We start from the raw sequence: 24,771 nt of genomic DNA, 5'->3' as shown, positions 1-24,771 counted from the left end.
AAAAAAAAAGGAAGGAGAATATATAACCATTCAGGAAGATGTAATGAGAACATCCTGCTTTGTGGAGATTACAGAAATGAATGACTGAAAAGATCAGATTCTGTTGGAAAAGATTTGTGGTCTATAAGTGCAGTTTGAGAAAGTGGACACCAGGGGGAGCAAGGGAACTGATTTGATTTTTTTATTTTTTATTTTTTTAAGTAAATGATCAAACAGCAGATGTTGTCTCTGTGGGTAAAAAGTACATAGACAGGATGTATAGTGCAATGTGTTATGTGTGCGATGGAGACTGTGCACATCACTGTGGGGGCAGTGCTTCCGGGGGAGGTTACATATGGCTACGACGGCCATACAGTGTGTATATATATTTATCTGGTCAGTTTGGTCATGAACAGGTTAATGAGTTAGTACTGCACATAAAGCAATCTAGCTAAATGATCATGAGTTTTTTCATGCCCCCTAGTACTAGTACATCTGGAGGGCCCGAGTCTAGCACATTGATGGGCCAGAAATACAATAGGGCCACAAAGTTCCAGCTGAAGACCAACACATTTGTAGATGACTTTGGAGCCAACTACTTGGCACTGGGATCTATTCCCTATAGTATGATTCACCAACTTACCCCCCCCCCCCCCCCAAGGATGTTAATTTGTTTTATTTTTATTCTTTCATCCTCGTTTCCAAAAACACATCCCCCCCCCCCCCCCCCCCCATAGACATAAGGTTTGATTTTTGTGAAACAAGTCATATGTGTAATGACACTTTTTAATGTAACATCTCGGGGGACTTTTCATTTACTAGTATTCCCCATTTTTTTTTATTCTCATAGTGTTTATTTTCCATTTTTCTCTTTATTAATGTGTCTGAAAAAAATTAGTTACTGAAAATGAACCAAATGTTAAAGGGGTACTCCGGTGAAAACCTTTTTTTTATTTTATTTATTTTTTTTTTTTTAAATCAACTGGTGCCAGAAAGTTAACCAAATTTGTAAATGACTTCTATTAAAAAATCTTAATCCTTTCTGTACTTATTAGCTGCTGAATACTACAGAGGGAAATTCTTTTCTTTTTGAAACACAGAACTGTCTGCTGACATCACGACCACAGTGCTCTCTGCTGACCTCTGCTGTCCATTTTAGGAACTGTCCAGAACAGCATATGTTTGCTATGGGGATTTCCTTTTACCCTGGACAGTTCCTAAAATGGACAGAGATGTCAGCATAGAGCACTGTGCTCATGATGTCAGCAGAGAGCTCTGTGTTTCAAATGGGAAATAATTTCCACTGTAGTATTCAGCAGCTAATAAGTACAGGAAGGATCAAGATTTTTTTAATAGAAGTAATTTACAAATCTGTTTAACTTTCTGGCACCAGTTGATTTAAAAAAATAAAAAAAATAATAATAATAAGTTTTTCACCGGAGTACCCCTTTAAACCTCTTTATTGAAAGGGAAAATGCACTGCCTGAAAGTTCTCCAAAAGCAGTGTGAACAATTTCAGAAATCACTTGGGATTGTGAAAGTTTTTAGAACCATGCCTACTTTTTTTTTGGGAAAAATTAGCTGAAAATGGTGAAGAAGTTAAAAAACAATAGGGAAACTTTGGCACATTTTTGGTGCATGAAGCCCCGAATTTTTCCTCCTAAATTTACATGGAAAAATGAAAGTAAATGAAGGCAATGCTGTATTAAGAAACTTAAAGGGGTACTCCGCTGCTAGACATCTTATACCCTATACCAGTGGTCTCCAACCTGCGGACCTCCAGATGTTGCAAAACTACAATTCCCAGCATGCCCGGACAGCCGTTGGCTGTCCGGGCATGCTGGGAGTTGTAGTTTTGCAACATCTGGAGGTCTGCAGGTTGAAGACCACTGCCCTATACAAAGGATAGGGGATAAGATGTCTGATCTTGGGGGTCCCAGCGATCAGTGATCCCATAGAAAATATAAATAAATAAATATATAAAAAAAATATTTGCTAAATGAAATGGAAAAAAAACAAAATGTAAGTCCACCTTTTTGTTTTTTGGATTGTTTATGACATTAATAGTACAGTATAAGCGACGTGTTAAAGGGGTTTCCCAGGACTTTTTGAACGCTAGCCATTAATCAGCTGTTTTGCGCTATTCAGTGAACAGGGACAAAAAAAAAAAACTGCGCCGTTCATTGTATAATGGAGGTGTCAGGTAACATTGAAGTGAATGGAAGCAGAGCTGCAGTTACTCTGCCCCACCACTATGCAATGAATGGCGCAGTGCTTCTGGCCCTGGTTACTGGAAGTATAATGCGGACGCTGATCAGTGGGGGTGCCAGGTTTTGGCACACCGGCAAACACAGCTTAATGGCTTTGGTTAACATTTTGGAGTACATATGCCTTTTTTAATCACTCTTATATTTTTTTTTGGGGGGGGGGGAACTTGAGGTGACCAAAAAATTCTGGCATTGAGCACCCTAACTAGAGATGAGCAAACTTACATTAAATTCGATTCGTCACGAACTTCTCGGCTCGGCAGTTGATGGCTTATCCTGCATAAATTAGTTCAGCTTTCAGGTGCTCCGGTGGGCTGGAAAAGGTGGATACATTCCTAGGAAAGAGTCTCCTAGGACTTTATCCACCTTTTCCAGCCCATTGGAGCACCTGAAAGCTGAACTCATTTATGCAAGATAAGTTATCAACTGCCGAGCCGAGAAGTTCGTGACGAATCGAATTTACTGTAAGTTCGCTCATCTCTAACCCTGACCTCACGCAGTATAAATGGGGGAACTGCCATGACGGGCCTCTCTAGGCATCACTAGGCTGCCAGGTGCTATGACAATCCCTCAGAGCCCTGCATTTGGGTTACAGGGGGGCAATCGGGTGATGGAGGAAGAACTCTCCCTTTGTCAAATCCCTCAGGTCACTATTAATGGCATCTAATGATCCTATTTATCTCCGATCCCGGCCACTGCTGGTGGATGTCAGCTGTAGAGCACAGCTGACACCCGCCACATGTTAGGCATATGGGTTCTGCCTGAGCTGTGAAATATTGAACGGAGGTCATGCAGAATGATAAATGAGTATAGGTCTTACACCTATGCATATGCCATAAATATTTAAGATGGGAATAAATACTCCTGTAAAGACATGTCAAATCCAGGCCTTATTTTCTTTGAAAGTATAAGATCCATAAAAAGATCAATCAATAACAGAAAACCTTCTTATTGATGGTTTCCAGATAGAAAAAGGCTAACTTACTGGTTACTGATAGAAGGGCGGGTTAGGCGCCTATTCCCATTATGATGCAGATCAGTCACAATGCTGATGCGGGGTGGCAGTGCGTTGTGGGGTGCATATATAAGATGCTGGGCAGCCCGTCTGATTGAATAGTATGGGCGTTACTAATGGGGTATAAACCAGCATGGTGCACTACACGTTATCATGTTACCGGCACCTTGTGTATGCCTTATCTGTGTGCACTGAAGTCAATGAGAACTTAGAAAGACATGGCACTCACCAGCATGGACGTCTTGAATCAGATGTTTATTGTGAGGTCACTGTAACAAACATCAAACAGTATTGCTGACGCGCTGCGGGGAGAGTGGGGCGAGTGCGGGAGCACGGCAATGTCCGGAAGAAGCGTCAGGTGACGCTGATCTGCATCATAATGGGAATAGGTGCCTAACCTGCCCTTGTATCAGTAACCAGTAAGTGTGGCCTTTTTTCAGTAATTTTTTTTTAGTGATTTATGTCCCTTTTTTCTTGGATTTGGTTTCCAGACATCAACAGAATTTCTGCAATATTTGTAATGAAATATAAGTAGTCCACAAAAAAATATAGTAAATATATACTGTAATTGCATAGTCTTAGATGATATATTAGTTGACTTTAGAGACAGTGTTAAATAAAGGTTGAGATAACAATGATATATTAAAATACATAGGTTTGTGCCTAGTATGTAGATATAGCATGCTGTGATAGATACTGTGGGATAGGACTAATAATAGGGTCACGGTGTGGACACTAGGTGTGGCCAGGCGGTCTAGCACATTGCTGATGGTTTGGAGTGTGACTGGTACAGAAAGGTGAGGAAACTCAGATAGAGACATCCGGTGTGCTGCGGTTTCCTCTGGTGTCACAGCTGCGCTCAGCTTTCTCTGCAGGGGACCATTACACCGGGATCTAAATTAATCTTAAGTTAATATCTGCAATGTGCAACTAGAGATAAGCATGCAAAGTGCAAACCGAGGGGGCCAGAGGCAGAGTCCTGAGCCCAGTGCAAAAAGCTCTACCTACCATGTGCCATTTCTAATACTGGTGCCTTCTTATGAGACAGAGAGGCCTATGGGCTTCCTGTTGCACCAGGACCCAGGTATAAGTGCTACCTCCGCACTCTCTATAGCTACACTCCTGTAATAGATGTTTGTTATGAAGAAATAGGAAGGAAACAGAAGTATTACTGCAGGATCAGACTACGTAGTCTGTTGCCATGGGGGCACATTGTGGGATCAGTTCAACAGCTCCCACCTCTGCCGGTAGCTTCTCCAACCTGCTTTAGTAGGAGTCCACAGAAAGAAGGGTGTTCAGCACATTGCCCGGCATTTATCATTGTAGGTGTAAGTGAAGAATTTACCATTGTAGTTGTAAGTGAAGCATTTATCATTGTAGGTGTAAGTGAAGCATTTATCATTGTAGGTGTAAGTGAAGCATTTATCATTGTAGGTGTAAGTGAAGCATTTATCATTGTAGGTATAAGTGAAGCATTTACCATTGTAGGTGTAAGTGAAGCATTTATCATTGTAGGTGTAAGTGAAGCATTTATCATTGTAGGTGTAAGTGAAGCATTTATCATTGTAGGTGTAAGTGAAGCATTTATCATTGTAGGTGTAAGTGAAGCATTTATCATTGTAGGTGTAAGTGAAGCATTTATCATTGTAGGTGTAATTGAAGCATTTATCATTGTAGGTGTAAGTGAAGCATTTATCATTGTTGGTGTAAGTGAAGCATTTATCATTGTAGGTGTAAGTGAAGCATTTATCATTGTAGGTGTAAGTGAAGTATTTATCATTGTAGGTGTAAGGGAAGCATTTACCATTGTAGGTGTAAGTGAAGCATTTATTATTGTAGGTGTAAGTGAAGCATTTACCATTGTAGGTGTAAGTAAAGCATTTATCATTGTAGGTGTAAGTGAAGCATTTATCATTGTAGGTGTAAGGGAAGCATTTACCATTGTAGGTGTAAGTGAAGCATTTATCATTGTAGGTGTAAGTGAAGCATTTACCATTGTAGGTGTAAGTGAAGCATTTATCATGGTAGGTGTAAGTGAAGTATTTATCATTGTAGGTGTAAGTGAAGCTTTTATCATTGTAGATGTAAGTGAAGTATTTTTCTACACCTTTTTTTGTGTGCTGTAATGTGTAGGAGCATCACATTTATTAAAAGGTCACAGAGCATTTGATACATTTTGTGCAGGTCACATTTTCTGAAATTTCTCTCTTCACATACACCAAAAAGCTAAGCTAAGTCTGGGCTGGTGTAGTTTTAGAGATTTTTCAGTGGCTTTGCGCCTTTTTTGCACCTTTTTACAAAAAGCTGCAGTTCATAAAACCCTTCCATATCATGTGTATTGCCAAAATCAGTGGATTACAACTCAAAATCAGCAGAAATGTGTAAACCTTAAGGCGCAAAAAAGCCGCAAATAAACCCTGCTTGCACCTTTTCTAGACACAAAAACAGTCTAAAGACAATGATAAATGTCGGCCATTGGGTGTACTCCTAGGACTCCTTTTACTGCATCCAATGTGCTGGACACCCTTCATTTTGAAGATCTTAGAATAGATCTTAACAATCTGATCTTTTCAGGTCTTACCACTGGGACCCCCGCTGATCACAAGAACAAGTGGCGGTCTAGCATGCGCCTTCATCCCCTATGGGACTGACAGAGACAGTCTTCGGCAGTCCAATAGCAAGTTAATGGAGCAGCAGCACGCATGCTTGGTTGCCACCGCTTTACATGGGAGGGATCAGGGGTAATCCCAGTGGTCAGACCTTCACCAATCAAAGGTAATATATTGTAATTTTGAGATAATCCTATTAAGGTATCTCTCAGATAGGTTTTGTCCTGTCATATATCTAGGTTTGCCACCTGGCCGGTATTTTACTGGCACAGCCGGTATCTTGGCACAGTATTTTTATATAAAAAATGTATCCAACCAATACTCCAACTCCCGGAATGTTGCACCCGCCGTTGGCTGTCCGGGCATGCTGGGAGTTGTAGTTTTGCAACAGCTGGAGGCGCTCTAGTATACAGTTTTTCCCAACCAGAGTGTCTCCAGCTGTTGCAAAACTACAACTCCCAGCATGCCCGGACAGCCGTTGGCTGTCCGGGCATGCTGGGAGTTGTAGTTTTGCAACAGCTGGAGGCCCCCCTGGTTGGGAAACACTGACCTATACTTTATACTACTCTATAGTCCAACATGCTGGGAGTTGTAGTTCTGCAACAGCTGGAGGCACCCCTAGTTGGGAAACACTGACCTATACTATATAGTCCAACATGCTGGGAGTTGTAGTTTTGCAAAAGCTGGAGGCACCCCTGGTTGGGAAACACTGACCTATACTATATCCTACTATATAGTCTAACATGCTGGGAGTTGTAGTTTTTGTTTGGGGCAGCTGCTGACCCACAGGCTGTATCAGGGCATGCTGGGAGTTGTAGTATTTGTTTGGGGCAGCTGCTGACCCACAGGCTGTATCAGGGCATGCTGGGAGTTGTAGTATATGTTTGGGGCAGCTGCTGACCCACAGGCTGTATCAGGGCATGCTGGGAGTTGTAGTATTTGTTTGTGGCAGCTGCTGACCCATAGGCTGTATCAGTGCATGCTGGGAGTTGTAGTTAGTAACTAACTGCAACTACCGAATTTAATTTAAAAAAAAAAGGCGATCAAAAAGTCACATCAAAACAAAAATGGGACTGTTAGAAACTGCAGACCGGGGCACAAAAATTGAGCCCTCATACAGGCCGTATAAGGAGAAATAAAAAAAGTTATAGGGGTCAGAATAGGAGAAAATTTCCCCCGTATATGTTGTATCCTGTGATGTCACGCATATATAATCAATTATGCAAATTAGCATGGCCGGTATTTTTTATTTTTTTGCAAGAAAGGTGGCAACCCTACATATATCACAGTAATAAAAACCGCCACCAGGAGGCATCTGATTTGTCTTCCCCTCCTTCTCCCCCCTCCCCCCATCCCTTTAGTGCTAGTGCATGTGAAACAGAAGGTTTGAGGAAAGGGCTGGAGCTCTATATGTTAGATAATTAAGAAATCTGCTTGCATTAAAGGAGTACTCCTGTGGAAAACTTTTTTTTTTTTTTGTTAAATCAACTGGTGCCAAACGGTTAAACAGATTTGTAAATTACTTCCATTCAAAAATCTTAATCTTTCCAGTACTTATTAGCTACTTAATACTACAGAGGAAATTCTTTTCTTTTTGGAACACAGTGCTCCGTGCTGACATCTCTGTCCATTTTAGGAATTGTCCAGAGCAGCGTATGTTTGCTATGGGGATTTTCTCCTACTCTTAAAATGGACAGATGTGTCAGCAGAGAGAACTGTGCTCTAAAAAAAAGAATTTCCTCTGTAGTATTCAGTAGCTGATAAGTACTGGAAGGATTAAGATTTTGTTTTAATAAAAGTAATTTACAAATCTGTTTAACTTTCTGGCACCAGTTGATTTAAATAAAAAACATTTTCCACTGGAGTACCCCTTTAAAATGACCGGTAATGTATTACTTACCCAGATTTAACAAGACATTCATGTGTCTTCAAAATTTCCCTAAGATGAATACAGCGCAGAGGTTCCCGATCCTGCGGAGAAAAAAAAAAAGGGGGGAATTCAAAACTGGGTGTCATATAAGTATCTATAAAACCCACCAACTAACATCATGACACTTCCATGAGTGTTTGTTTCCCATTTAAAGGGGTATTCCAGGAAAACCCTTATATATATATATATATATATATATATATATATATATATATATATATCAACTGGCTCCAGAAAGTTAGACAGATTTGTAAATTACTTCTATTAAAAAATCTTAATCCTTCCAATAATTATAAGCTGCTGAAGTTGAGTTGTTCTTTTCTGTCTGGCAACAGTGCTCTCTGCTGACATCTCTGCTTGTCTCAGGAACTGCACATAGTAGAAGAGGTTTGCTATGGGGATTTGCTTCTACTCTGGACAGTTCCCGAGACATGTGTCATCAGAGAGCACTTAGACAGAAAAGAACAACACAACTTCAGCAGCTCATAAGTACTGAAAGGATTAAGATTTTTTTTCTATAGAAGTAATTTACAAATCTGTTTAACTTTCTGGAGCCAGTTGAGATCATATATATATACGGTATATGTATATATATATATATATATATATATATATATATATATATATATATAAAGTTTTTTCCTGTATAACCCCTTTAAATAGGTTCACAATTTGGTGGCAAATAAATTCAATATATATCTTAATTTCCTTTACACAAGGACGTACGTACCATAGTGGCAGACCATGCGAAGAGAGGGGGGTGCCGTCCTGGTTAGTTCTGTTCCTTTTACTATTGGTAAGAAACTAGGCATAACTCTACCCCCCAGGGAACTGCAATGTCAGCAAATTAATGGATCGGGATATTGACCAATGGGTCATAGAAAGCAAAGGGAAATAAAGAGCAGACCTTTCGGTCAAGGGGGCAAGATTTGACGCCATAATAAGAGGCCCTTTTTGATATTTCCTATGGGGGCCCCTTTCTTCTACATATACCTCTGGGAGCATAGGTATGTGAGCCAGCAGCAGTAGGGTCTATTCTTTAATTTATATATATATATATATATATACGCCTTTTCTAAGTAGCAAGGATAAAGGAATTACCGTTTCACATTTGTAGTAACTAATACTAAGACTGCTCAAGACAAAGAATCTTCTTTTCCAATTTTTCCTCTGTAAAATAAAAATAAAAAACACCACACATTAGCTATACAATAACTATACACCTTCATTCCCAAACTCAGATTTTAAAGCAATATATTCTATTTCATGTTTTAAATCTTAAAGTGAATTTGTCATACAGATTTAATTTTTTTTTTATTTTATAATTGTAATTCCCCCCCCCCCCCCCCCCCATTTTTTGTACATTATTATGGGGGCAGCCGTCATGCCTGATCTGTTTTTAACAGCATTTAGAGAGATGCTTTACAGCAGGCCCCATGGACAAAGCAAAAAAATAACATAGAACTGTGCCATTAACATGAATAGGAAAGGTGTCTGGGTGTGCTCTGTGACCTTTTGCAGAGGTCATTCAAGAGGAAGGGAAAATTTGAACTGTGAACATTCTGTCATATCTCTACTAGTGTCACCATTCACTTTGCTCCTGTCTGTGATGATAATGCTTCTCCCCAGAATTCCCAGTGAAGCATGAATGGCCACATGTCTCCACCCACATGTCTTTACAGTATGACACTGTCGTCAAGGAGAGACATGACTCTTTTTGGTTCCAGGCCTCACTACAGAACCCGACTCTGTCCCCTGACAAGGAGCAATAACCCCAAAACAGCTGTCTACAGGTGGGTAACCTCTCCTTCTGGAGAGATTTCTGGATAAGCTTTAATCCCCAGTCATGTTCTAGGCTTCTAATTGGCATCAAACACCAAGTTGTAGGGAAAGCTACCTCCAATAGGTCTCACCAGAAAGCTGCTTTGCATATCTTTCTTACCCTCCAAGGTGACATCATTTCAGCTCTACAGTGACATCATTCCCATTTAACGTGATTTTTATTGGGATTTTTCAAAAAATTAGACAAAAGGAACATTTCAACAATGAATTTGGAATGTAATACAGTGACATCATTCCCATTTATTTCACAGTGACATCACGACCCTTCCAAAGTGACATCATACACCCTCTACAGTGACATCACCCTCTTTATGCCGCATTATCTATAACAGGCAATGGTGTAAATTAAAGGATGCGGCGGAAGGCATCAAAGACACATTATTCAACGCCACGTAAGAAGACACCAGCATTAAATGGCACAAGGTAGGTGGGAACCTATTACAGATTTCAGTCTCCCCACCTTACATATGTCACTTATAAATGTCTTGTGTGGTGTCTGTGCTATATATAGAGATAACAATGACAGAAGAGGCGTCAATGTGCCATATAGTGGCACCATTACATATGGCACAGTAACACCTCTCCGTTTATTTATAGCACAGTAACACCTCACACACCTCTGTAGCTCTCATTTCTTCTTGTCACAGTACCGTCTTTGTATCTTATTCAGCCCAATAACCACAAAAACCAAAGACAGGAAAGAAGGCAGGAAGGTTTCACACTAGACGCACCCATCGAGAAGCCACAATTAACTCTCCTCACCATCTCTGATCTTACTATTGAACAAATATATTATACACATGCCCCAAAGATACCTTGATTTCTGCTTTTAGAGTGGATCTGTCTGTTGTAATATATGATGCTGCAATACTTATGGCACTCCTTGCCATTGTGTGGCCATCTAGAATGGCCAGGGAAGCTAGATCTTTGGTCGCACATTGTGCTAAGCCTACTCCTGCAATGCAGATCAATACCTAAGAAGAGCTATGGGATGCCAGATTTCCTCTTCTGCTTTAGACACATGTAGTGTGAGTAGTCCAAGTCCCAACCAAGGGAGTGATTACCAGATCTCCTCTAGGCCTGGCACAATTGGGTTCGTAAAAGTCTAAATGATCTTTAGTTTAATGCCAGATCATAACCCAAACATCTGCTGTCGAAGAAGAGTTGGGATTGACCTGCATGGCCAGAAATCGGCAGGATTGACCAACATTAATCTCATCTGTTTGGCCAGTATTACGGTGGTATTATTTAGGTATTGATATCAAGGGTACTTGAGCATTATGTGGCACTTTTTTGGGGCTACCATTATTAGGCTGAAAATAAAGAAGAGGAACCCGCACATTTCTTCCACAAACCTTGATTTGTCCCATGTTGTTGTTTTGGCATATAATCCCTTATCGTGTTTTAAAGGCTCTTTAAGGGTGGGACATTAATTGTAAGGAAAGTAACCTGCAGTAGGGGGCACTGTAGATCAAATTCTTTCCTGGGGAAAATACTTGGGTAGCTACCTTGCATATTTTGTTTAAAGGGAAACTAACATGTTCACCTGCATTTAACCCAATGCAGAGGGTTATAGTGCAGGTGAAGGGGATTAAAATCATGTATTACTCACCCAGATTGGTGCTGCCATTCCATAGGTATACAATGTATTAGCCTCCATTGCTAATATGTTAATCGTTGGCTTTAAATATATACTCACCCACCTCATAAATATTCTCACCCACCTCATAAATATTCATGACACCCCCTTTGCCCATGTGAACGCGAGTTGGGCGGGCATATGAGAGCAGAGGAGACGGAGGCATGGATGCTGGGTATAGAAAGTAAGGCATACTTACCAAACCCCGGTCCCCTGCTGATCTCCTGATCTTCTCTTTTCTTTCAGCCACCTTGACCAGCACTTGGTTCAGCCCCTGTCAGCAAAGCCAATTACTGTCCCAGATGGCACCAAGCACTTGTAGGGGAACCAGACAGAGGCAACCAGGAGTTGTGGGGGACCAGTGAGGCACTGGGGCTAGGTAAGTATGCCATTTTTTTTTCTATTCCCTCTTCCTGTCCCAGCACCCTATTATTTTTTAGAAAATACTGGATAACCCCTTTAAGACTTTATAGCTGAACAAGCAGTTCCCACATGTTGTTCTGCCTCGGCTGCCACCCCCACCTGCAGGTAAGTGGCACCCATAAACTTTTCTGTCGGTGCCACACAGTTGAGCTTTGAAGAACCACATAGCTGCTTGATATCTGATTTCCTGACCGCACACTCACCTGAACTGCCAGGGCGGTGTCACAGAAAATACCTGGCTGCTCGCCCTCAGCGCTAGAACTAATGAATGGAATATGTGAGCAGGGTGTCATTAACATTCCCATGGAAATAAGACTCTTTATTATTTCATTACACTTGTCCTTTAATTAGGTCTCGGGTGAAGCTGTACCACACATAGACTTGTATCCAGTAACCAAACACCCATCAGCGGTGTGAAGTACATGAGGCCCGGGATGAAGAATTGGCACCGACTGGCAAAATAGTGCTGGGATTTCATACATATGGCCCGAATACTGGTTCAGACAAAATTTTACAATTATCATTGGAATGAAACACTAAGAATTTTATGGAGACTTGTACGGGGTGGTATGTCATCGTGTAGCCCTAAATGTCTACTATAAAACGCTCTATATTCATCGTGCATGTAATTATATATAGTCTCCTACCTAATAATATACTGGTAAAGGGGAGAACCAGTTGGTGCAGGAATGTGGCCTTTATAACTACAACCGCTATTTAACATTCATTCATTTATATTAATGGCATAGCTGAGCCGATTAATCAACGGGTGTGAGTACAGTGTATATAAATATCACTTGCACCCAGCATGCTCACTTTCACTCCATGTAACATTGCTGTTCACTCAAATTCAATGTGTGGATGGAACAGAATGACATACAAGCAACCTGGCTACATACCACCATACAGTGCCAATATAATACCACTCTGTACAGCTGAATAGTAATATCATAGCTTCCCACATTATACTGTCATATATCAACACTATACAGCTCCAAATAGTAATATCGTAGCATTTCACACTATACCGTCATATATTACTGAGATAATGCTGCTATACAGCGCCAGCTTAAAGCTGCCAAAATAATTTGACCATACAGCGCATTATTAATTTATTATAAATGCAATAACGCTCCCATAAATTTGCCATACAAAATAACTCTGCCATATGGTGCAAAAATAGTATAAAAACAAATTATAAAATAGCAAAATAATGCAATATACCATAGTGATAAATAACACAATACTTTTACAACAAAATAATACCACCAAAGAGTGTTAAATTAAATGACAGTACTATGTACAGTACTAGTATTATGCCCCTATAACAGTGCCTTACAGTGCCAAAATACCACAATTCAGAACTTAATAGAAATATTATGTAGTGCCCACATTATAATGTAATAATGATGCCATACAGTGCCAAAAGAATACCACTATTCAGTGCTTAATAACTATAATGTCATATATTACTGAAGTACAGCTGCCAAAATAATTCGGTCATACAGGGCATTAATAATTTATTATAATGCTATAACGCTCCTATAAATAGCCATAGAAAAAAACAACACCGCCATATAGTGCAAAAATAGTATAATAAACTGCTAATATGATATTAGGATAAGAGGATGAGATAATATGATATGAGGAGGAAATACCAAATATTGCTTACAATATTGCCTTACAGTGCCGAAATAATACCACCATACAAAGCTAAATAGCAATATTATATAGCACCTACATTATAATGTAATTGCTGCCATACAGCATTTAAAGCAGTATCCAAGAGTGTTGACATAAAGCTGCCATGTAATGCCAGAATAGTATTCACATCATACTGCAAAATATTACTACAATATGATGGAGTGATAAATAACACTTTTTTTACCGTACCAGATATAACTACCATAGACTTTTAAACTAAAGTATAATACAGTGTTAAAATTACAATACAAAATAATACCACTATTCAGAACTAGAAAGTAATTCCATATACTACCCACATTACAATGTAATCATGCTGCCATACATAATATGTATAAATAATAATATAAATAGCAGTATCATCCAGCTTATAAAAAAAACACTAGTGGTCCCCATACCATCCAGAACATAATCATGTTGAGCTGCAGCCTTATTTTTTTCCCAGCTGAAGCGCAGGCAGGGACAAAGTCCAGGAAGTGAGGGCGGGACTAGCACTTCTCTGTGCTCACTCCTGTCCTATCAGACTGCAGCATGAAAACAGAGAAGAGGGGGTTACAGAGCAACCTGCAGTGATTGGATGAAGAGATCAAGCACAGCAAACTCAGGGAGGAAGTGATTACATGGTGACTTAGGGTGGGCTCAGTGCTTGCCCTGTACACGCCCCTTCCTGAGCAGTGGATGCCACAATGACTGAGCAGAAGAACAGAGGTATTTGTCAGCCAAATATAGACGCTAGACATATAAATAGACCTGTAAAGAATCTGCATGACCTAATGAGTAAGATATAGAAGCCTTATTGTTTTTCTGTGATATGACAGGTACATTTTAATGCCGTATATATGATGAGGGCACTGGATGTCTTTACCATGTTTCCTTGCTTGACACAATATCCACTCTTCAGAGCACAGACAGAAGATGAAGGTTTATGAAGGTGTTGAGGCATAAGGCTCTGACTGCGTCGGAGCGTGGTGTGAGGGAACACTTCAGGCTGGAAAACCTCCGGGCATTCATTTCCATTCTGAAAATGTAAAGAAAATGCTTATTAGAGAAAACATATGGCGACTATTATGTAACTCAACATTTTAAGCAGCAGCCATTGTAAGCAGCATGAGTCCTTGGGGCCCCTTTCTATGAGTCAAACCAGTAACCAAAGATCGGTTCCGGCTGTGGAGGACTCAACACAACCCATGCCTTACTTGGTCACCTATTTATTTCAATGGGCACCAGTAAGGATCTATTCCCACGGCAGAATATTCACTTGCGGAATTCCGCCTCAAATTAAAGCCCATAGACTTCTTTGGGATTCCGCACTCCCATTCACACTTCTGAATTTCCGTTTGCGGCATTCCACAAGTGGAAAGGCGCACGGAATCCCATAGAAGTCTATGGGCTTTAATTAGAGGCAGAATTTATGCCGTGTGAATAGAGTTTAAAGGCCGGGTTCACACGGTAGAATCACCAGACAGAATTTCTGCCAGAGATCCCGCAGGCGGCTCTAGGACCGCAGGGACTGCATTGCCTTCCCCATAGACAGCAATGCATTTCTGAGTGGGTCCACTGATAGATCCACCCAAAACTGCATTGCTGTCTATGGGGACGGTAATGCGGTCTGCAAGGTCCTTGCACCACCCATAGGATCTCCGGCGGAAATTCCGTCCAGAGATTCCACAGTGTGAACCCGGCCTAATACTAAATGTAACTCTGAAAAGAAACCCTAGACCACGTTCATATGATCATAACTCACTGCTACCATTTGCTTCAACAGGTCCGCAGACAATCTGCAAATCTGCCACCCTTACGGATTTTTGGATGACCCCTTGAAATGAATGGTGGCGAAACTCGCAGCAGGTAACCTGCAGAAAGTTACGATCGTGTGATTGCACCCTAAAGGATTTTCTGGTAGGATAACCCTTAAATGGGTTATCCTGCCAAAGACATCTTATCGCCTATCCATTCTATGCGGGTCTGCATCTCCAGGTGCGGGTGCTGCACGATCGCAGGGGGTCCCAGCAGCGGGGCCCCTGCGATCATACATCTTATCCCCTATCCTATGAATAGGGGATAAGATGTCTTTGGCCGTATAACCCCTTTAAGATTGACAAAATTCACCTGGTTAATGGGAGTCTGCACGACTACTCCACCAATGATCTCTGTCTTGTATGCAGTCTGAGACTTCTTCTCCTGGGATCCAGATCCAGTGGATCCTATTTCAGGGGTCTGAGCCGATCCTGGTCTGGGTACCTGAAGAACAACATAGTCACTCTTTTATGAACTGGACAAAAGAAGATCAGTTGTATGATGAGATGCCATATTCTTTTAGCCCAATATTTTTGGGCCCAATATTTGCACAGACCAATTGTCGCTTGCTATTTGGCTACATGGTTTAAGACAGTGTTTTCTAACCAGTGTTTCTCCAGCCATTGCAAAACTACAACTCCCAGCATTATATATTGGTATATGGCAGTATTTTTAAGAATTAAGTTGCAGTGGGAGCTATGTTAGCTTTTTAGGGGGGAATTGCATGGGTCCTAACATTTATATTGGTAGTTTATATGAACTTTATGGCAATATCTCAAATTAAGAGTCCTGCAGCTACAGTTATATAGTGGTATGACAGTATAATATGAAATTACAAAAATAAACTGTATACAATGGCAAGTAGGGTCCCCATTTTCTACAACCAACTTGTGTCCAATTTTACCACAAGGTGAGAACGTAGTCCTACACGTGGATAGGTTTTATGTGAGGACTATATTAACTCTTTAAGGAAGGATTGATGGGGTCCTAAAAAATATTTAGGTGGTATGTGACAGTATTGTCGTGACATTATATGGCAGTATGACAGTATTTGGTGACATTACAAGAAAAACTGTCTAAAATGGTAGGTAGGGACATTTTCTATAAAACTGGCCCTGTCCAAGGAGCAACACAACCAGCTTGTGTGTAATTTTACAACATGTTGAGAACCTAGATAGGGCTGCACACGAATAGGTTTTGTCTTATATGACAGACCAGATCACACACACACTATAATTCCCCCTATAGAACTCACATGTAGTATTGTCTAGAGAACAATGGGCAGGGAAAGACCTACGTTGGAAAAGTCTCAACACAAAGCAGTGATCGCATTGTCAGAAAGTTACGAGTGACTTTGCCTTTGGCACATTGGCATGCTTCTTCAGCTCCATTTACACGCAGATGTGTTAATCAGCCATGACGGGCCTCCCATTCCAGACAGTGGTTACACAATCCTGGATCGGGGCCCATTTCTCACAGTATTATTAGCTCTATCATCAGGTGTAGTGTGGAGAGGACCATATGCCCTGCAGCTTGTCTGCTTCCAACAAACTCATATTAATTCATTTCTGTTCAGATCACAGACCCTTTTGTATCCCAAAACTTTCCTTCCCCACCTTATGGGTTTTAAATGTGATGACAAAAAATGACGTTATACCACAAAACACAGCATTTATACCACTAGCATTCCCGATAGGTGAATTAGCCAGACCAAGCATAAACTAATTTCTGATTTGCCAACATATAATGCCTTCGGTCTGAAAGGAAAGTGAGTACCCCCCCCCAAAAAAAAATATTTCAGTAAGTAAGAGCCGATCAGGAACTTGGAAGGAAGTAGGACTAGATATGTTCCTTTACTCATCAACAGAGTCAGAAGAACTTGAGAGGGAGTATGGGTAGAGATGTTTTTTGACTTATCAATGGAGTCAGAAGAACTTTGGAGGAAGTAGGAGTAATCGTGATCCAGGACTTGTCAACGTAGTCAGAGGTCCAAAAGTTAGAAAATATGCAACTGAGGCCTGGTGTACAGTGATCCCTCAACTTATAATGGCCTCAACATACAATAGTTTCAACATACAATGGTCTATTCTGGACCATTGTAACATAAAAACAGACTCAACATCCAATGTACAGACAGTCCAAATCTGCGAAACGTGTAAATGGATGGAAGAACTGACCAATCAGAATGGGCATTCACTGGTAAAACACCTGTATTACTTAAGTGTATGCACTGACTGGTGTCTGGTAGCTCCCCCTACAGTACAGGGAGGTGTTACATGTTCTGTACACTTTACCTGTACCAGGGTTAGCTGCTCCTATGGACACCAGGTGAGGGCGACTCCATGTTATTTTTTTAGGACATTGCGTGTTCTGTACAAGACCCTGAAGAAGCTTCTGTCCTCTACATAGACCAGTGTTTCACAAGCACGGTGCCCCCAGCTGTTGTAAAACTACAACTCTCAGTGATTACAGCTCCCAGCAGATCTTTCTTACTTTTATATGTAAGGACTTGTTTTATCTATATTAGTTATCTACTTATTTTTCTTTAATCCTCACTTTTTCCTATTTTTGGATGACATTTTGGTGGCTTCAGAACCAATTACCAGGTTTCCATAGAGTTATGGTCTCAACGTACAATGGTTTCAACATTCAATGGTCGTCCTGGAACAAATTAATATTGTAACTTGAGGGACCACTGTATAGCAACATCTATACATTTTTAAAGAAAGCTCAGTGCAAACATAACAAAAAAATCGAAATGGGGTCTAGTTCATGTTATAGCACTCTGTTATCTTGGCACAGAAAGGTCTGGAATTTGTAGCGCAAACCACTTCATTTGGCATAAAGGGAAGCATGACCCACTAAGCCAATTTTCTATGTTCTCTACCTAGCTCATTGGGGGGAAAGAAGTAGACATGAGCTCTTCATCCTTTTTTATTATTATTCCTTAGAATCTGTATGATCTGCATCTATATGACTGCATTATGCAATAGTCATTGATCCTCTGCCACTCTACGCTACTATATAGCTGGAGGTCTGGTGGGACTAGATATACTACTATAAAAACTTAACATGGTATATAGCAGAGTCCATACACACTACCTAAATAAAGCTCCTTCCAGCTGAATTACATGACGTATGATCATTCCTCAGTAGTTCTGTTTCTTATGTAAGAAGTTCCTATAACACCAGAATCAAGCGCGCACACTATTTGTTCATGTATGATGAGGTCCTGTGAGATGAAGCTGCAGAGTCTAGGCACAAAAGCTAAAAGTGATCCGACCACTCACCATTGTAATGGATTCACAGGGTATGCGCTGTATGTACTGTAATAAAATATTCATTGGAAAACACGCAACATGAACCCCTTAATGACCACGGACGTAAATGTACATCCTGGCTTGGCGGTACTTCGCGCACCAGGACGTACATTTACGTCCTGTGTATGACCGCGGGCATTGGAGCGGTGTTCGTGTCATACACGGCAGGTTCCGGCTGGGACCCCCCGGTAATGGGTGACATCCGCGATTGCACGGATGTCTGCCATTAAAGGGGCTATCCTGGAATTTTATATATATATATATATATATATATATATATATACATATATATCAACTGGCTCCAGAAAGTTAAACAGATTTGTTAATTACTTCTATTAAAAAATCTTAATCCTTTCAATACTTATGAGCTTCTGAAGTTGAGGTTGTTCTTTTTTGGGTAAGTGCTCTTTGATGACACCTGTCTCGGGAAACGCCCAGTTTAGAAGCAAACTCCCATAGCAAACCTCTTCTAAACTGGGTGTTTCCCGAGACAGGTGTCATCAGAGAGCACTTAGACAGAAAAGAACAACCTTAACTTCAGAAGCTCATAAGTACTGAAAGGAATAAGATTTTTTAATAGAAGTAATTTACAAATCTGTTTAACTTTCTGAAGCCTGTTGATATATACAAGTTTTTTCCTGGAATACCCCTTTAAAGGGGTATTCCAGGCAAAACCTTTTTTTATATATATCAACTGGCTCCGGAAAGTTAAACAGATTTGTAAATTACTTCTATTAAAAAATCTTAATCCTTCCAATAGTTATTAGCTTCTGAAGTTTTCTGTCTAACTGCCCAATGATGATGTCACGTCACGGGAGCTGTGCATGATGGGAGAATATCCCCATAGGAGCTGGACAGCTCCCGGGACGTGAGAAAACAGCAACTCAACTTCAGAAGCTAATAGCTATTGGAAGGATTAAGATTTTTTTAATAGAAGTAATTTACAAATCTGTTTAACTTTCCCGAGCCAGTTGATATATAAAAAAAAGTTTTGCCTGGAATACCCCTTTAACCCCTCAGATGCCGTGATCAGTACAGATCACGGCATCTGCGGCAATGCGCACATTAAAATAGATGATCGTCTGTAATGGCGGACGGAGGTCCCCTCACCAGCCTCCGTCCGTCTCCAGAACAGGAGGTAGCCGATAATACTGATCAGTGCTATGTCCTATGCATAGCACTGAACAGTATTAGCAATCAAATGGTTGCTATAGATAGTCCCCATAAAAAGTGTAAAAAAAAGGTAGAAAATGTAAAAATAAAAAGTTTTAAAAAAGTGAAAAATCCCCTCCCCAATAAAAAAAAGAAAATTGTCAGTTTTTCCCATTTTACCCCCAAAAAGCATAATTTTTTTTATAAACATATTTGGTATCGCCGCATGCATAAATGTCCGATATATCAAAATATAATGTTAATGATCCCGTATGGGGAAAATTGTAAACGTAAAAAATCAAAAAAATCTGAAAATGCTGCTTTTTTTGTCACATTTTAATCCCCAAAAAATATCTAAAAGTTTTATATATGCAAATGTGGTATCAATATAAAGTAGAGATAACGGCACAAAAAATAAGCTCTCATACCGCCCTATATACGGAAAAATGAAAAAGTTATAGGTGGTCAAAATCGGGCAATTTTAGATTACTGATTTTCTACAAAAAAATTTTGCTTTTTTTTAAGCGGTACAAAAATATAAAAGTATCCATGGGTATCATTTTCATCGTATTGACCCACAGAATAAAGAACACATGTCATTTCTACCGTAAAGTGTGTAGTGTGAAAACGAAACCCTCCAAAATGTCCAAAATTGTGGTTTTCATTTAAATTTCCTCCCTAAAAAAATATTTTTTGGGGTTCGCCGTACATTTTATGGTAAAATGAGAGGTTTCATTACAAAGTACAATTGGTCACGCAAAAAACATGCCCTTATATGGGTCTGTAGATGGAAATATAAAAGAGTTAGGGATTTTAGAAAAAACAAAAACGCAAAAATAAAATTGGCCTGGTCCTTAAGGTTAAAATGGGCTTGGTCCTTAAGGGGTTAATGACATACTCTCAAAATGAAAAAATTACTCAAGAACTTCCATAGAAAAAGTTATAGAAAAATTTCCAATCGGCTACATCATGCCAACATATTCTAATCCAGTAAAGATAAAACAATTATTATACATTCAAATGGTCTTCAGGGGTAATAACCCGTAATAAACACAAATCCAATTTTACCACAAGTTGAGAACGTAGTCCTACACGTGGATAGGTCTTATGTGAGGACTATATTGACTCTTTAAGGAAGGATTGATGGGGTCCTAAAAAATATTTACGGTAAGTGGTATGTGGCAGTATTGTTGTGACGTTATATGGCAGTATGACAGTATTTGGTGACATTACAAGAAAAACTGTCTAAAATGGCAGGTAGGGACATTTTCTATAAAACTGGCCCTGTCCAAGGAGCAACACAACCAGCTTGTGTGTCATTTTACAACATGTTGAGAACCTAGATAGGGCTGCACACGAATAGGATTTGTCTTATATGACAGACCAGAGCAGATAAACACAAATCGAGTTACTGGGGTTTGACCATTTACAGTATTTTTGGCATTCACTGAAGCAGAGCGTGAACATGACAAAAACAGCAGCTGGTGCGGGTATAAGCAGACATGGTAATATGGTTATGGGTGTTGTTAGAGGAAATGGCGCTCAATGGGGCATTGCAGCCTCCATCCCCGTCTTCAAAACGGTTACCCTTGAAAATTGTTGTTGACTGCCAGGTGGCTGATCTACTCAGGATTTGGTGCATCAAGTGGAAACTGAATGTTTTTTTGGGGTTAAATTACCATAATGAATGAACTGGGTATTAAGGGATTGAGTTTTTACTATCATAGTAATTTAAACATGAATGGTGGGCACAATGGTTTAATGGACACAATAAGAAGTGTTTCCTCAATTGTATAAATTAATCTTAAAATTAAACCTGAGCAAATCTCCTGAGATTATCTGACCATTAGATTCATTTCATTTGGATCCTGACTTGGTTTGGATCTAACAAATCTGAATTTATTGTGAAGCTCAGACCAAACCCAATTTGTGCTGAATCCATTCGCTCTTTTCTAGTTATGATCTGTATAACAGTGGCCATCTTAAAAGCTTGTTTCATAATGCCAAGCCTTATCTTTATGCCTTTTTGGGACATATGGACATTATAGAGGGGAGAGGGCTTCTGAAAATTTCAGCAATTTTACCAAATTAACCGAAGTACCTGGGTGGCAGGCTTAACATGGGCCAATACCTGAAGAGCCCTTTTTTCTACCGTTAAAGGTGAGGGATAGTTTTAAGACAGTGGATGATAGAGGGGGACTTTTGAGCGTTATGTAGGTGAAGGACAGACGGTAATAACCATGACCTGTGAATTTTCCATTATTGTTAGTGCCTGTGGCATTACAAATAACTAGACTGCTGCCTCTATGTTCCTGTACCTTATCATTAGGAAGAGGCATGGTAACAAGTGGTGCCAGATAATAGTGTGCCAAAATATTGCACTCTCTGGGGCACTAATTTTTTTTGCCTGTGTCTATGACACCTATTTAACTACTCTGGGGGTCTAGCTTCATGTCTTATTAACTTATCTACAGTGTATGTCTGTAAATACCTGCTGCGGGGGGTGTAAAGTGGCCCCAGTGCACAATCAATACTAGGGCCATCACTCAAGCTTCCAGTCCTCTTTAAGGAGTGCTATATGCTGAACTATTGAAGAACATTGAAGGGCCCATATACTAGTGTTGCATAGGGACCTCGCTGTACTTTGTTCCTACTACTAGTACTGCTGTATTTTCAGGTGACAAAGGGACCTTGGGGTTCTCTAAAGTTAAAGTAGTGACTTCAAGCTCTGAACCCCCTGTAGCTACAGATGTAGCGGCTGCCACACATAGCTAGAGGCATCAATCGCTTCTGCGGCATTTGATGTGCCCCCATGATCTGTATGTCGTTACATGAAGTAGTAGAGCTAAGAAATGGCCAACCCATCCGGTCTTAATATATAATTGTAAACCAATGGCAGCCATCTTGCTGCAGTATTTAGCAGTGGTAATAATAATGATTCTTCATAAAACCTAGTTGTAATATCCCCTGTGTGCAGTTTGCCGCCCTAGCCCTATATCTTACACAGTGGCAGAGTGGCTTGTTGGTGCTGCATTTGCACCTCACACCCAGTGTTTTGGGGGTTTGCTGGCAGATTCCCTCCTATAATGATACCGGTAGTCATTTCATATGAAGTATTTATAAGATTTATGGATTGTAAATATATACACATAGTAAGCATTGCTCAAGTACATACATGTCATAGGCAGGACAATCCACCTCCTTGAGAAGCTTAGGAAGTCATGGCCGCTCCCAAACACCTTCCACCGGAGTACAATGCAGATGAGGATTTATTGATATCAGGATAATGGAGGCTCATTAGGATTCTAATAATCCGTATAAACTACAGCATAATAATACCATGTAGAGAGGTGATGCCTCATCTGTCACTATGCAGCCTCCTATAAAACCTATGGTTTTCACACTGCTTGTCGGCCTGATAATCCTCCTGTAGTGCTGAACTTTATGTGCCCTGTTGTTACCTTATGTAAAACTGCTGACAATGGACTCAGCAGGCTGAATGTACTCTATGTAACTGCTGATCATCGCCATAGTTGTATTCAAATATAAGGGGGAACCCCGTAGGGAGCGTCACAGGGAACAGAGCCAGTGGACACAGTGGTGCCAGAGACGTTCATGGTTGAGATTGGTGGACATGAGGTCTTCCACTGGATTTTCCACACTCGGCGAGTTAGCATAGTGACAGAGGTTGAACTATATATGGTGTATTTTCCCCAGGGCACACACTGCGTATTGTCCATTACAATGTTACACAATAAACAGAAGCACAGTCACATGTGAGGTAACAAACAAAACAATGGCCGCAGTGAGGAGGTGTCCCTTGGGCAGAAAAGACTAGTGAACTGTGAGGGTTCTGGAATATGCAATGGTCTCCTGTAGCCTTTCTGAGATTTATGTACTAGTCCTAGGTGTCTTCACTGAGGTGTGTTCACTAGTTGGCTCCCAGGGGTTTTAACACAAAAAGAATGTACTGAAATTGAAGTACAATGCGGGGTGCAGGTAATACTGTGACGTGGCAGCCACAACATCTCTAGGCTTTAAAGCCCTTGAAGGTCCTAGATGCATTATGGGTCTCCTTTGAAATGTCTGCCCAAAGTTTCTGTGTCTATATTTCCTTTTTGATAATCTTTGGACTGGTGTCAACCTCAGTATAATCAGTACTTTCTGAGTATACGTAATGGTACCCAAACGGTTCCAGGCAGGGAAGCCTAACTAATGAAAGGTGCTCCTTCCCCTTTCTCACTCTAAGCTAGATTAGACTAGACAGGATTTCCTCCCTCTGAGGGGAAAGTCATTGCCATAAAGGCTCCTCTCACCAACCACAATGTTCCTCAATGTAACGTATTGTATGACTTTAAAAGTATGGGCTATCTGTCTCACAACCAGATAAAAGTACCAGATAACTACATAGTGTAATTACATATAAATGGCATAAAAACAACACAAAAATACACAAAACAGAACAGTAACAAAGGCAGATTTCCTACAACCAACACTCTTCTACAGAACCCTGTAGTGGGACACTGCAGGGGTACATCTAGTATCCCCCTTAAATAAAAGTGTGTATATGTTACTTTAAGAAACATTAATTGTTGTTATTGTTTTGTTTAATAAAATGCGGTGTTGTACTCTTGTTTTTGTTGCGCACCTGTAACCATTCCCAGGGATAAAGTGGCAGCAGAAAGAGTAGGACAGGCTGTTTAAAGTACAGATGTTTCAGTACAGAGTGGGGATTTTATGCAATGTGCCAAGGTTGCACTACAGTGCCGGAGAGCTAGGCTTGATTGGGAATCCTTGACAAATTTATACTTTAGGGTATGTTCACACTGAGGAATGATGAGGAAAATTTTGGAGCAAAAAAATCAGTTTCTGCTCCATGATAACATCAAGTAAAAATGAAAAAAGAATTATTGGCATTTTTTTGGCGTGAATTTTAAAATACAAAGCCCCAAGATCGGCAATACAAAGCCCCATAGACTTCATGGGATTTGACAAGTCAACCTTTTCATCGGAGTATGAAACAAGGCGGAAACATTGTAGAATTTAATGCGGAATACCTGTCCAATTCAGAGTGGATTCCTCTCTAAGGGTGAA

General features: G+C 40.3%; 1 protein-coding gene and 1 long non-coding RNA gene across 3 annotated transcripts in view; one reads left to right on the top strand and one right to left on the bottom strand.

Moving 5' to 3' along the window:
* Window positions 1-24,771, bottom strand: part of PLEKHA2 (pleckstrin homology domain containing A2) — an 82,340-nt gene that overhangs the window by 17,107 nt on the left and 40,462 nt on the right. For both annotated transcript variants that reach the window (XM_056570912.1, XM_056570911.1), the window contains 4 exons: window positions 15,518-15,649; window positions 14,274-14,426; window positions 8,902-8,970; window positions 7,771-7,841 (listed from right to left, as the gene is read on the bottom strand). In XM_056570912.1, coding sequence (XP_056426887.1) covers window positions 7,771-7,841; window positions 8,902-8,970; window positions 14,274-14,426; window positions 15,518-15,649 — 425 coding nt within the window. The remainder of the gene's footprint in view (window positions 1-7,770; window positions 7,842-8,901; window positions 8,971-14,273; window positions 14,427-15,517; window positions 15,650-24,771) is intronic.
* LOC130367918 (uncharacterized) lies at window positions 9,900-12,412 on the top strand. The gene is made up of 3 exons (XR_008892215.1): window positions 9,900-10,065; window positions 11,528-11,660; window positions 12,056-12,412. It is a non-coding gene; the product is annotated as an uncharacterized LOC130367918 (long non-coding RNA).

The sequence above is a fragment of the Hyla sarda genome, chromosome 4 (genome assembly GCF_029499605.1).
Source record: "Hyla sarda isolate aHylSar1 chromosome 4, aHylSar1.hap1, whole genome shotgun sequence".
In the NCBI taxonomy this organism is placed as follows: Eukaryota; Metazoa; Chordata; class Amphibia; order Anura; family Hylidae; genus Hyla; species Hyla sarda.
The sequence above is the reverse complement of the archived record's forward strand: the minus strand, read 5'-3'. Positions and strand labels throughout refer to the sequence as shown.